Below are 15,206 nucleotides of genomic sequence, written 5' to 3'. Positions count from 1 at the left end.
TCCTGCCTGGGGGCGGGGGGGGGGCGGGGGGGCTGAGAAAGGAGGAGCCCACACGGAAACAGCTGTCCCCATGGCCCTTCAGCTGCCTGGAACTGGATTTTGGACCGGGCACAAAAATGCTTGCTTTTGCCTTGTCCAAGTTGCAGAGCACGTATGTTGACAATTGGAATCCTGAGCCAATCGAGAATCAAGTTCAAAGTGGTACTCCTGGGCTCTCCATCCCAGACCTCAACAAGTCTAATTTGAGACTAGAAGAAAGGGGTCTCCTGCTCTATTAGATCTCCGTTCTGGATTTGGATTTGACAGCTCTTCTCACCAATACTTGGACTGCAGTGGCTTCAGGGTTCTCTTAGGGGATTTGGGAAGGGTTCTCTCTGAAGACCAGACCAAAACGCTCAGAACCTTGACAATGGACCGAGTTTATGAAATGCCTGAGGAGCCAAATGTGGATCCAATTTCATCTCTGGAGGAAGATGTCATCCGTGGGGCCAACCCCCGATTTACCTTTCCATTTGGCATCCTTTTCTCCACCTTTCTGTACTGTGGGGAGGCTGCATCTGCCTTGTACATGGTTAGAATTTATCGAAAGAATAGTGAAACCTACTGGATGGCATACACCCTTTCCTTCTTTATGTTTTCATCCATTATGGTCCAGTTGACACTCATTTTTGTCCACAGAGATCTGGCCAAAGACAAGCCGCTATCATTGTTTATGCATCTAATACTTTTGGGACCTGTTATCAGGTGAGTAACCTTTTAATCTCTTCCCACCTCCCCTCTTCCCCTTCCTCCCACCACTACCCCAAATTTGTCCAGAGAAAGATGAAGTTAATATTTATGAGACTGATACTGTGCCTCCAATTGATTCTCTCATTTCCTCCCACTCTTGGCTTCCCTGCCTACCATCCAAAAAATATTATCTGAAGTCTTAAATGCCACCAAGATGAACATGTGACATGTACCTGTGTTCCAAAACTATGTATGGTACCATTGATACACCTATATTAGACAAAATTTGCTATCTGGATTTGGGTTGGTAAAATTGGCAGGGACCAACTGATGTGGTCACCTTGTGCACATAGGCCATACTTAACTGAAGAGTGTGTTATTTTGACTCTGCCTTTTAGATGCTCTATAAATTGAATGAAAGTTCCTAACCCCTACATCTCATCTCACATTCAGTTTCTTTATCCTAAAGTTTTTGGGCTGGATATTTTAAGCCATCTGTGGTCATCTGGTACCCCAATTCACTGTAATTTATTTTTCTCTGCCAGCTCTTACGATTCTTGTTTATTTCTTTCTATCTTTTTGAAGTAAAGGTACATGGTTAGAAAAGGGCAAAGAAAGATGGTCCATTTGTCCATCTGGATGCTGTAGCACAATGTAGTAGCATCAAGTATTTCCATTCGATTGCCTTGAAGATACAAGAATGTGCCGTATCCCAGGGAGACAGGCATCTATGTCAGCAGTCTCATCTGGACACTATGGGATTATCCAGATAGGGAGATGTTGCAAAACTTATGAAGTCAGGAGAAAGGAATGGACCAAGTTTGTCTTGATTGCAAGAGAGGCAGAAACCTACAGTCAGCTGAGGAATATAGGTCAGAGTGCTGATGTTGTAATTTCAATGGAAAGATATCTTATCCTTGTGGAAATAAACACAGTCCAAAACTGATTAAGGATGGAACTCCACTTGAAAAATTTAAAAATATATGTTTAAACAGGGAGGAATTGATTAGGCTCCATCAGAGCAAATATGAGATATAAACAGAAACAGTGGCCTGGAATTCAGGAGACCTGTTAGTTAGCCCTAACTGTCACTGACTAGTTGCATGGCCTTGATAAAATCTTTCAAAATGCCTTGGCCTACAGTTTCTTCATCTGTAAAATAAGTGGGTTGTATGGGCTAGATCATGGTTCTCAAATGCTTACAGAGGCCAGGCAGGCATCATAAATTAATAAGATGGGCCATGTATGAGAAAAACAGTAGCTTCATGTGTAATAATAAATGAAAAGAAAGTTCCATGTTAAATTATGGAGAGTAGTGATGACTGTGGCAATCTGGAGTCCACATGATCTGCCTCCTTTGAAGCAGACTCTAGAGCTCCTGCCCATTGTTTCCCTGTTGAAATTCAGACCCATATTGACAGATCCCCCAACTTTTCAGGAGAAGCTCCCAAAATAGAATTTGATATGAAATACTATGATTTTAAATTTTGGCACATGACTAATAAAATAAAAACATGGTATATGCCAAACAAATCACAGCTATTGATCAGATGTGACTTAGCTGGCCTATATCTAACCTTTGGACTAGGTCAGTGGTTGGCAAACCGTGGCTCGCGAGCCACATGCGGCTCTTTGGCCCCTTGAGTGTGGCTCTTCCACAAAATACCACGTACCCTAATTAAGTTAATAACAATGTACCTACGTATATAGTTTAAGTTTAAAAAATTTGGCTCTCAAAAGAAATTTCAATTGTTGTACTGTTGATATTTGGCTCTGTAGATTAATGAGTTTGCCGACCATTGGACTAGGTAATCTAAAAAGGTCCTTTTCAGTTCTAAATCTTTGAAGTTAAGCTGTATAAGGAAGACCTTATCAACTTAGAAGCAAGAAATTTAGAGATGTCACTAGAGGAGCATGGAATCCATTCTTCTCTCCCTTTTCAAATGTAAGATATTGAGTTAATAGATCAAGTACTCTCAAGATGCAAATGTCAGCAAGTTCATACCAGCCCCCAGTTCTGACTTCCCCTTTTTGCTTTGTGGCCTCCTAAGCCATCTTTGATTTGGACACCACCATATGGAGTGTTGAATACTATATTTTATTTTTGTCATTTAGCTTCCACTAGAAATGATTGGAAAGCATTTATAATATCAGTCAGTTAGCCCCACAGCATGGAAAAAAACAATTAAAAGCTCATAAATTATATCCTCGATATGATTATTTTCAAGACAAATAACTTTTTAGGTAGATAGGAACTTGATTAGTGCTATTAGGCAAATGAAGTTATTTGGAGGACCTAGCTCCCTTTAAAAAATATTTTTATTGATTTTAGAAAGAAGGGAGAGAGAGAAAGAGAGAGAGAGAGAGAGAGAGAGAGAGAGAGAGAGAGAGAGAGAGACATTGATGTGAGAGAATGTGAGAGAGAAACATTGATTGGCTGCCTCCTGCACAACCCCTACTGGCCATCGAGCATGTGCCCTGTCTGGGAATCAAACTTTTGACCTCTCGGTGCATGGGACAGTGCTCATCCAACTGAGCCACACTGGCCAGGGCTGGGTTCCTTTATATAAATGCAAAGATAACTTCTGGAAATGAAAATGTACTCTAATTTACTGAAGCTTATAAGCAAGGCAAACACCCTTACTTAAACCAGTACTAGTAAATATCCTTAAGACTAGAAGCATTAAAGAGAATGCTTTATGCAACTGCCACCCTCAAAATTTTATTCAGCAATAACATTGATAGGCTTGGGTTAAAATCTAAAATCTCTTGTTAGAAATACACTTAGGCATTTTCCCTGAATAGGAAGAGAATGTTGCTTTTTTCTTCTCTGTTCTCTCCTATCTTTTTCTCTCCTGGGTTTTAGAGTTTGTCCCTAGAAAGTGGGTGTTTTGAACTACATGCTTCAGGCTGTCATACAAGCACCAATCTCAAAGGGATCCTGTGGAGAATGGCAGCTAGCACATGTTCCTCTTGGGAGCCAAAGGCCTAAGGAGCATACTGTATACATCTCTGCTTGTCTGTGGTCTATTTTTTTAATTAAATTATGCTGCTATTATTATACTCTCCTCTCGTTATTTCTCACCTTGTTTTCTTTACTTTTTTTCTCACTCTTTCACTTATTCAGCAAATACCCATTTATCAATTATCCACTATGTGATAAGGGTGGTGGGCAAGATAAATATACCCCCTCCCACCCTCAGCCTATCAGAAAAGATGGCTTAATTTTCACAACTGCTCTTACTTATAATAAATAGTCCACAGTTTCCATTCATTTCAGGGTGAATAAGAGGAAGTGGTAATTAAGGTGTTTAAAAACAAGATGATCTAGTTGCTAGTCTTCTATTCATTACATCAGAACTACGAATGACTTCTTCTTTATATGGGGGAAATAGGAGGGGTACAGTAGGAAATGTGGTCTTACTTTCAAGGGCAGTAGGCTCTCATTAGTATGTTTCCCTCTTTGTAAAGAGATAATGGAATTTAAAAGGCTGCTGTTCCCAAACAGGTCCATAGGCCCCAAAGGCAACCCGTAGAGAAATCTTTTGAGATGCCCTAGGTCAGTGATGGCGAACCTATGACACGCGTGTCAGCACTGACATGCGTAGCCATTTCTGATGACACGCGGCCGCTGGTTTATTAAATACAATTATATATAACAATTATACATTTATGTTATTTAAACTATAAATATCGCAAAATAATGTTTTTTCCTCAAAGTGACACACTACCCGAATTATGCTCAGTTTTTTGGGGAAGTTTGACACACCAAGCTCAAAAGGTTGCCCATCACTGCCCTAGGTATATAGTACATTAGGTTCTGAGTTGTCAGTCTTTTAAGTACCTTTGTTGCTAAATGGCTTTCCCATGTATGTGAGAGGTTTTCTCTAGATCCCAGTCAAAACTTGTTTGGCTGAGACACTCATAGTTGTGAGTTTTGTCTTGAAAAAGCAGAACTCAAAAGCCCCAATTATGGGGCTGAATGCTTTGAATAAGGAACACTTGACCTCAGGAACTTGAGGTGTTATGACAACCAAGACCTTCTGGAACATCATTATTCTCTCTCAACACATTGTTTACTTAATGTCTTAATATTTAAGGCACTTTCCTGTCTGTAGGCTTATTCTTAAGGTGGCAAAGAAATTCCTTAATTCCTCAAAGAGACACTTCTGAAATGGTGTTCTTAGGTTGGTGGGTAACTGACTGAAAAAGAAAAGAAAGGATTTAGATTCAAGTAACTTGCAGAAGGCACCACCAACTCTTTGACTCACAAGAAATGTGTAGAATGGGAAAGAAGGAATGGCAAAAAGTAGCACTACTTCTCTGAGTTATTCCGCGCCCCCCCCCCCCTCAAAAAAAAACCTCCCTTTCCAGGACAGCTTTAGTTAAGTTCCCATGATGCTTTACCTCTGCAGATGTTTGGAGGCCATGATTAAGTACCTCACACTGTGGAAGAAAGAGGGGCAGGAGGAGCCCTATGTCAGCCTCACCCGAAAGAAGATGCTAATAAATGACGAGGAGGTGCTGATAGAATGGGAGGTGGGCCACTCCATCCGGACCCTGGCTATGCACCGCAATGCCTACAAGCGTATGTCACAGATCCAAGCCTTCCTGGGTTCAGTGCCCCAGCTGACCTATCAGCTCTATGTGACCCTGATCTCTGCAGAGGTCCCCCTGGGTAGAGGTGAGTAGAGTCAGGATTGGGGAGGGCTCCACTTAAATCAAGGGTCTCAGAAATCTAGAGCTGAGCTGTCTAATACACTGGCCAACAGCTTCCTGTGGCTATGAAAATGAAAAATTACATAAAAAATTTACTTTCTCAGACATACTAGCTACATTTCAATTGTTCAATAGCTATATGTGGCTAGTGGTCACTTATTGGACAGCACATATGTTACAGAACATTTCCATCATTGTAGAAAGTTCTGGATAGCACTGGTAGATAGTCAAAGAACTTGGGAATCCAGACATCTCAGGCCTGCCACATTTCTTAGATTGAGGTAAGCTATTTAGACTAAAAATGCCACAGATAAACCCTCTCTGGGCTAGTAATAAATGCTCTCAGAAGAAGCTAGTAATCCCAGCAGTCAGTAGGACATTTTCTCTAGCCTAGAGTGTTTAAATTATACTGATGATTTTTTTGTTTGTTTGGTTTCTTTAGGGATGACCATATTTAAATAAGAGGTGCCCAAATGTTACTGATCATGAAGTTCCTTTTTACAGTTACATTTTCTACTCAGTCCTGAATCAATCTGAGTGTGGGGAAGATAGGAATCTGTATTTTTTAATGTAGCTAATTGAGTCTGATCAGCCATATTTGGAAGCCTTTGATTGAATTACTTCTCCCAACTCCAGTGGGGAGAAAGAAATAGGGTGTGGGGTGAATACTGCTGAGAGTCACACCTGATCCCATTTCTGACCTTCTCTGTGATCTTTGGAGGAAGTTACCAAAGAGATCCCTGTCTTAATTCCCCATTTGTAAAAGAGAGATCCTGAGATGAGTAAGAACTTTGGCAGAGGATGAAATGTGAATCAGTGTTTTCAAAGTTGAGATAAAGTACTGTTTATGACTTTTAATAGCCTGAGATTAGCTTTATCTGCTTGGGCTGGAGCTGCTACAGCTGTGGGTACAATTTAGTGCTGACCCTGCTTGGCAAAGCCCCATGCCTCAAATAAGTGTAAGGAGAAAAATTTCCCTCTTTTGTACTTTTCTCCATTATGAATTGTTCACGAAGTTCTATTGGTCTTGGAGCTTTTCACATATCTAGAATGGACAATAGTGGGAGGAGAAAGAAATGATAATGCTTAAAGAAATGATAATGATAAAATTCCTGAGAATTTTGAGGGTTATCAAATAATCTAATCAAAATATGTATATGTTACAGAAGTAATACACACACAAATCAATTGACCTACAGGTAATTGTATATGCAAAGAAAAATTTATGGAAAGATATGCAAGAAACAATTTACCTCTGGGGAGTGGAAATGAGTCAGCCAACTTTTACTTTTTACTTTATGCCCTTCTATATGGTTTGAAATTGTTATCATGATCTTGTTTTATTATTTTGGGTCCTTATTTAAAAATTTTTAAAGATAATGTTATTTTTATCCTTATTTTTTAATTATAAAAATCTGATAAGGTAAAGACTCAAAACCATACAGAATATATATAATAGAGGAGATGTAATCTCACTTCCAAAAGGTAATCTCTGTTAATCATTCAGTATATATCCTTCCAGACTTAATTTTACTATCTATAAAAATAAAAGCATGATATGCTAATTAGACTGGATGTCCTTCTGGATGACCTCCCAGACGAAGCAGAGGCTGCGAGGGATTCCCGGGTCCTGGGTGCCAGAGGGAAGCCAGTGCCGGCAGCTGGGGAAAGGAAGGCCTACTCTTACACAAATTTCGTGCATTGGGCCTCTAGTGTAAATATAAACATACATACAACATATGCATGTATGTATGTTTTTGCCAAAAATAACTGTATTAAACATTCTGTTAAGCAGCGTCTTTTAAAAAATTGAGCCAGTATGTTTTTCTTTTCAATTATTTATACATACACATATAATAATAAAAATGATAAATATATAATATATATTTTCCTTATGTGAATTGGACCATTCTTTCTTATTTCCCCAGTCTTCTTTTGGTAGGATTGAAGTTTGTTTCTAATTTTTCATGCAAAATATTTTTCTAATTATAAACTATGCTCCACTGAACATATGTGTACTGGAATGAGACTTTGTATGATGAATCCTGAGCAGTAGAACTTCTGGGTAAAAAGATATGCGTGTTTAGAATTTTATCAGTATTGCCAAATACCACCCCCCAAAAAAGATTGTATGCATTTATATTCTCACCAACAATATATGAATGTGCCTGTTTCTTCATATCTTAAACTAAATATTATTTACTTGTATAATTATAGAATAACTTATTTTAAGATATAATTTGCATTATTTATTATGAATGAAGCTCTACATCTTTTCATGTTTGGTCATTATGTTCTTTAAATTGCTTGTTTACATATTTTAGTCACTTTATCTAGTGGTTTGTCTTTTTATTAATTTACTAGAGGCCTGGTGCATGAAATTTTTGCATGGGTAGGGTCCCTAGACCTGGCTGGCACTCAGGGCCGATGGGGGTCTTCTGGCTGCTGGCCAGGGCCTTCCTTCCAGCTGCCAGCTGGGGCCATCCTTCATTCTGTGCCACCCCCTGGTGGTCAGCAAACGTCATAGCAAGTGATCGAACTCCTGGTCTCCCGGTCAAACTCCCAAGGGGACACTTTGGATATTAGCCTTTTATATATATAGATAAGAGCTATTTATATATCCTGGCTATTAATCTTTTATCTGCTGTTGATAAGTATATGTGTATACATGTATATGTCTTTTGTGTATATACATATATTTTAAATGTGCATTATACAGGTCATATAGGTAACATGCAGCACATATGTGCAACACAAGTGTAAGATCAACACTATACTTGTATCTTCTGGAATTCTGAAGGGTTAAATGTTTATGTATTTAAATTTTTTATTGCTTTTAGATAGTGTGGCTTTTTTACAAAGGCCTTTCACAACTCATATCTGATAGAGCAATTTATCCTGATCTTCCAAATAGATGATTTTCCATCATCAATTTGTCAACTCCCCCACCAAAAAACAAAACAAAGCAAACAATAACAATGGTAAATGAAATAACAGTTCATTGACTCTGTTATTGGAATTACATTAAATTATTTATGCTATTTTGGAAATAATTTATATTTTTACAGGATCAATCAATTTCATATTAGAAGATGATATATTTCTCCATTTCATTAAATATTTTTAAATCACTGTTTGAGGTACAACTAATAAATGAAAACCTCTATCTATTTAATGTATACAACTTGATAAGTTTGGAGACAAGTATACCTCCATGAAATCTCACTACAATCTATGCTGTAAGTATGCAGGTCCTATAGCAAGAATAGTTTTCTTGTTACAGGTCATTCAAATTTTATAAGGCTTATTTCTAGGTGTTCCATCAGTTTTAAAACTGCTTGATTTCCAAAGTGTCCTGGTAGTGCCAAAGTAAATGCACCCACTACACTTTTGGAAATAGGGGATGATGATGATGATGATAGTAGCTAGCAGATAGCATTTACTGTGTTCCAGGCATCTCTAAGCCCTTTACATGTAATTATTTCATTTAATCCTCACAACAATCCTATGAGATAATTGTTGTTATTATCCCCATCTTCTAAATGAGGAAATAGAAGCACTGAGAGGTTAAGCAAATTCCCCAAGGTTCCATAAGTAAAAGGTAGCAAAGACTGGATTGGAATTCAGGATGTCTGCCTTTAGATCCTGTGTTTCTAACATATTACTATTCAAAGGATATAAAGGAAGCTTTTTAAAAAACTTTCTGACAATACAATCTCTTTTAAAGTTTTGTAAACAACTTTTTGGTTTAGTTTTCCTCCTATCTTCTTCTTGCTACCCCTTTTCTAATCCCCTTTTCTCTTGGAGGCATCTGGATTAGCATAGGTGATCAATTTCATTCACAGTATTATGATCTCTTTAGGCATGAGTCTATTTGTAGGAAGGCAGATGGAAGCTGTTTTTACATTTATTTGGAAGCATCAGCCTTTCCTTCTTTTATTACACTACTATGAATAAGTGAATTCTAATGAAAGGGAAAGCATCACCACACTTGGATAGATGTATGTACACTCTGACATTCCCAACTCTTGAGCATTAAGTCTCAAGGATGGGACTGAGAGTGGTTTAGAAAGCTAAGACTATATCACATAATTATGTTGCACACCTTAAACTAATACAATGTTATATATCAATTATATCTTAATAAAAATTGAAAAAATAAAAATAATAAAGCTAAGAATATAACTTTTAAGAAAGTCTCTCATTCCAGTCTTTGAGATTCCAACACTCTACTTAGAGCTGAAAAAGATGTAGACAACAAATCCTTTAGGATTTCCATGGGGATGTTGTCACTTTTCTTGCAGATTATCTCACTGCTCTAGTTCCCTGGATGCAGTGTTTTCATGGGAACATAAAGCTCAAGTAGTTTTGGTTTTTGGATAAGTACCCCTCAGACCCTCTCATTCTCCTTGTGAGAACTAGATATTTCTTAGTTATCAGTATTCTTTGCTATAAAGGAACAAAAGAAAGGTGGCCATGGCGTTGTCTATAGTTAAGATTTAGTATAGCAGGTTAGGAAGTATTCTAATCCTTCAGGCCCCTTCTAACATACAGTGGTATGGATGTTGTAGGCTAGGAAATGGAGTTTTTATATTTTAAACCACTCTGCTGGAAGTTTGGAAATTCCTAAGGTATACCAAAACATTGGGGTGGCAAATTGCCATTGATAGTAATTAATACAAGTAACTCTAGAGTATCTCAGTGAATTGGTGGAACTGAGGTACATAGTTACTCAGTCACTTTCACAAGCTTCCACACAGCTGAACCAAGGACTTCTAAACATAAGTATTTTAAGCTGCCTCTCTAAACTCAGAATTCTTCATTAGTTCCACAAACATTTATTGAGCACATACTATATTCTGGGCAGTGTGTTAGGCTCTGGGGATATCGCAGTAAATAAAATAAACATGGTCCCTTCTGCCCTCATCGAATTTCCAGTATACATTTTGATACATTCTTGAAGCACTCACAAACAAGATTAATTCCTTGAAGCAGAACCACACCAAGGAAGGAATTTCTATAACCAAAGGCATTCTCTGTAAATCTCTTAAGACTGGATTATTTTTTAGATAAGAACTCTTTCTGCCTCCTTCATTGTTTGCTCAGAAGCCTGTATCATCAGGTAGATGCTGTCCTTTATCTTTATACTAGAGGCCCGGTGCACGAAATTCGTGCACTGGGGAGGGTGTCCCTCAGCCCAGCTTGCACCCTTTCTAATATGGGACCCCTCAGGGGATGTCCAACTGCAGGTTTAGGCCCGATCCCTGTGGAATCGGGCCTAAACCTGCAGTTGGACATCCCTCTCACAATCCGGGACAACAGGCTCCTAACCGCTCACCTACCTGCCTGATTGCCCCCTAACTGCTCCCTTGCTGGCCTGATTGCCCCCTAACTGCTCCTCTGCGGGCCTGAATGCCCCCAAATACCCTCCCCTGCTGGCCTGATCACCCCCAAGGCTTTTATTAGTATAGATATGACCCTGCACAGAAAATTTTACTAACCCTGCTTTACAATAAGGGCTTGACGATTGAATCATTAGGACCAGACACCAAGATTTCCTTTCTTTGAATAGTGGAGGGAATACTTATCTTGTCTTTAAGTTGCCCAGAAATTAAAATGAGATAATGACTTAGAAAAGTATAAAAGCACCATATAAAGACAACTGTCTTTTTAATGAAGTGGCAAAATGAAAAACACTTTTATTCTCCCCTTCCTTCCTTTACAGCTTTTATTTAAACTTTGAAATTTATAAAAATTTCACTCCAATTTTCATTTCTTTACATTCAACATTATTTTGTATTGGTTTCAGGTTTTATATTAGTTACAGAATAGTGGTTAGACAATCATATACTTTACAAAGTGTTCCCCGATATTTCTAGTACCCACCTGGCATCATACCATCATTACAACACTACTGACTATATTCCCTATTTAAGTGACAATGGGTTTACAGGTTCCTTTCAGTCTTTCTTTTGTATTTCTTGTCCTTCCTTTTCTTTCTCACTTCTTCCCTCATTTTCTTTATATAGTATCTCAATTGGCCATCAAAGCTCAGTGAAGGCACTGGGACACGCTTCATCCATTTTATAGACCAGGAAACTGAGGCCAATTCCAGTTGGCTATGGAACTTGACTCAGCACACAGGAAGCCCTCAGAGCCATGCTCTTTGCGCTTCCTAAGGGGCAGCCGCCCAGCAAACAGAACAAACCTTCCAGTCAGGCTTACCAGCCTCTTTCTCAAGCACCTCTTCTTTGCGGATGCTCCACATTCTTTCCTCTCCCCCCATTCTTTACTGCCCCCCCCCTTCTCCGAAGCAGGTGGAAGGCTTCCCACTCACTGCCTAGGCATGCTCTGCTATGGGGCAGGGTGTAGAGAGCTTGCTTTTGGGTCAAGGCAGGAGCAGGAGTCACTGCCTCTGAAGTGTGAAGGCTGCCTGAGCAAGGCCCATTAGCACTGAGAGCTTCTCTGAATCACATCAGTCAGTCCAGTACCCTGCAGTGCAGCACCCCTCCACTGAGATGGCACCACCCCTCAACCCCCGCCTCAGGGGTGAGGGTCCTGGCCCTCTGCCAGGAGTCCTTCCATGCCCCTTGATCCCTGGCTGGGCCCACCCACGTCTTGGGGGCACTGCAGAACCTCTGTCTCTCTGCAGATGAGGCAGATCCCTGCCCTAGATCTCCGCAAAGCTATGAATCTGTGGCCAGAGGCCTGGTCTGGGTCTCAGCAACCACATGCCTGCAATGTTCCCAGGGACACTGGGAGCGGCTGGGCGAGTCCCGCCTCACCTCCCTGGGGTGCCGATCTCCCCAGGGACCCCTGGGAGAGGCTGGATGGGCCGGCTATGCCACCCGGGTTGCCGATCTCCCCAGGGACCCCCCTGAGAGGCTGGATGGGCCCGGCCACGCCCCCCAGGTTGGGATTTCCCCAGGGACCTGTGGGAGCGGCGGGATGGGCCCGGCCACGCCCCCCTGGGTGCCGATCGCCCCGGGGACCCACGAACTAAGAGGACTGGGCACCGCCATCTTGATCTTCTCAAGGCCCGTAGGCCACCGGAGTCCCACCCCCCAGCCTCCCGCCACCCAATCATGGGTGTAGCGGAGGTGCGGTCAATTTGCATGTTTCTCTATTATAAGGTAGGATGTGCTCCTCTTGTGTTAGTGACCTCTCAATGCTAGTTTTGAGATCCATTCTTTTTAAAAAGTTCATTTTGTATGTTTATCAAAATATTACAGTATATGTTCATCATGGGAAATTTAGAAAGTAGAGAAATATAGAAAAAGTATAAAAACTGATCTAATCCTTATTATGAAAATACATATATTAGTTTATTTCTTTCCATTTTCTTTTTGGGTTTGCTATTTGTTTACATAGCTATGCTCATACATGAGTTTGCTCTTAACTGGGGCCTTCAAGTCTCCTTATCATCTTTCTGGACCTCTGGTCAGAATATAAGCTTCATCAACATTGACTTAATGCCTATTTTTTTGTTTCTTTTTTTTTCTCCTTACAGTTGTGCTAATGGTCTTTTCCCTGATATCTGTCACCTATGGGGCTACCCTCTGCAATATGTTGGCTATCCAGATCAAGTACGATGAATACAAGATTCGCCTCGGGCCACTAGAAGTTCTCTGCATCACCATCTGGAGAACATTGGAAATTACTTCCCGCCTCCTGATTTTGGTGCTCTTCTCAGCCACTTTGAAATTGAAGGCTGTACCATTCTTATTGCTCAACTTCCTGATTATCCTCTTTGAGCCTTGGGTTAAATTCTGGAGGAGTGGTGCCCAGATGCCCAATAACATTGAAAAAAATTTTAGCCAGGTTGGCACCCTTGTGGTGCTGATTTCCATTACCGTACTCTATGCTGGCATCAACTTCTCTTGCTGGTCAGCGTTGCAGTTGAAGTTGGCAGACAGGGACCTTGTTGAAAAAGGTCAGAACTGGGGACATATGGGCCTACACTATAGTGTGAGATTGGTAGAGAATGTGATCATGGTCCTGGTTTTTAAGTTCTTTGGAGTGAAAGTGCTATTGAATTACTGCCATTCCTTGATTGCCTTGCAGCTCATTATTGCTTACCTGATTTCCATTGGTTTCATGCTCCTTTTCTTTCAGTACTTGCATCCATTGCGCTCACTCTTCACCCACAACATAGTGGACTACCTCCACTGTGTCTGTTGCCACCGGCACCCTCGGGGCAGGGTTGAGAACTTGGAGCCATCATTTGATGCTGAAGCAAGGCAAAGTGTTGTCTAATTCTAACTCCTGGGTATTTGGGGACGGGTTTAAGGTGGCCAAGAACAACTGTGAAATTTAAGGAGAGGATGAGGCTCATAGCTGAATACCCACCAGAATGTTTTCTTGAGTGTTATGGTAAAATAGTTTTTATTTCTTTAAGATCGACTGTTATGTTTGGACACCAAGATAGCCACCATACATTCATAAGGGTCAGAGATAGCATTTACACTCCTCCCACTCAGGTCAGCTGTCTCGTCTCCCTATGGGATAACTTACCTCCATGCACCTTAGGCTCTCTGTGACCTTCTAGATCTGCTCATTTGCTTGAGGTGCGTTACTAAGCTTTCCCGAGGCTAAGCTGAAAGCCCAGAATCCTACTAGAATATACCCTGACTGATCAGAGGATGTGACTGCTTACTATGTTTACCCTTCAGGAAACATTCTGACTAATGTGGAACATGTAAGTGTGGCTGGGGTCTTCAATCCCAACGAGAAACTCTGGTTAAGAAGAAAAAAATTCTACTATTCAAAGAGCTGCCCGCCTAATGAGTTAGCTTTCCATTAGAATTTTACTAATGATCATTCATCAAGGACCTCTCTTTTCAGCGGCCTATTGTAGGCACACTCTGAGGAGGGAGTGGAGAGTAGGAATCCTTCAGGGAATATGCCAGAATGACTCTTTTTCTCAGGGACCTGCATGGGCCTGCAGCTTGTATGTAAAGTGGAGTGGTTGAGTAAAATCTCTCACTTTGTAGCTCATTATCAGGGATTCCCTCCAACCCGTCTTTTCTGTGCTTCTGGCATTTTACTACTTGATATGAACTTCAGAGAAGGTGAACTGTAATTAAAAACGTTTCTAATGTGTGTAAGAAATGAATATTTCATTGTGTCTTCTACTGTCTTGAGTATTTTGTTGATTTGTTTTTTTAAGGGGAAGATAATAGCTTGGATATCACCTTTATGTTGTTTGGGGTTGAGATGGTGGCTGACACTCTAAGGTAGAGTGAAGGCAGAGGAGGGAAATAAGATCACAGTAAATCATGTGACATGGGATTTTATTTTCTAATTTGGAGCATATGTTTATCATTCCCATACCCCTAATGGATTAATGCAGGTCTCCCTTTCCCATGTATCTCAATGTTTACATCTCAAATCATTTGGATATTTTTATGAGGATGTCACCTGGATGCCTCTAAGGTAATGAAGGAATTGAGGTTACTATATCCACTGCCTATTGGGACCAAGAATCCCAGCAATTACCTAACTAATGCTTGCCCCTCACGGATCAGGAAGGTGAGAACTCACTAGTAGCATGTACTAGTACCACAATTGCTATGAGGAGCTATGAATATTCCAACCTAAGACTTCTCATTCCCATCCAATTTTACTCTTGGAATTGTGCTAAGAATTTATCTTTAACCATTTCCCTTCCTCTTATTCAGTCAGGACATGTTGTAGGAGCTCCCTCTTCTAAGTAAGTAGCAGAGCTGTTAGCCAGAATTGTCCTATTTTCTGGAATA

The 15,206-nt window shown here is 40.4% G+C and overlaps 1 protein-coding gene across 1 annotated transcript; it reads left to right on the top strand.

Annotated features, from left to right (window-relative positions):
- Nucleotides 1-403: 403 nt before the first annotated feature.
- XKRX (XK related X-linked) lies at nucleotides 404-14,538 on the top strand. Its single transcript, XM_008156548.3, has 3 exons — nucleotides 404-744; nucleotides 5,145-5,413; nucleotides 12,959-14,538. Exons 1-3 carry the CDS (start codon nucleotides 410-412, stop codon nucleotides 13,702-13,704), a joined length of 1,350 nt encoding a protein of 449 aa, XP_008154770.1. The 5' UTR covers nucleotides 404-409; the 3' UTR covers nucleotides 13,705-14,538.
- Nucleotides 14,539-15,206: the final 668 nt, after the last annotated feature.

Source organism: Eptesicus fuscus, chromosome 1 (genome assembly GCF_027574615.1).
Source record: "Eptesicus fuscus isolate TK198812 chromosome 1, DD_ASM_mEF_20220401, whole genome shotgun sequence".
Classification (NCBI taxonomy): Eukaryota; Metazoa; Chordata; class Mammalia; order Chiroptera; family Vespertilionidae; genus Eptesicus; species Eptesicus fuscus.
Note: the sequence above shows the minus strand (reverse complement) of the source record. Positions and strands in the feature narration are given on the sequence as shown.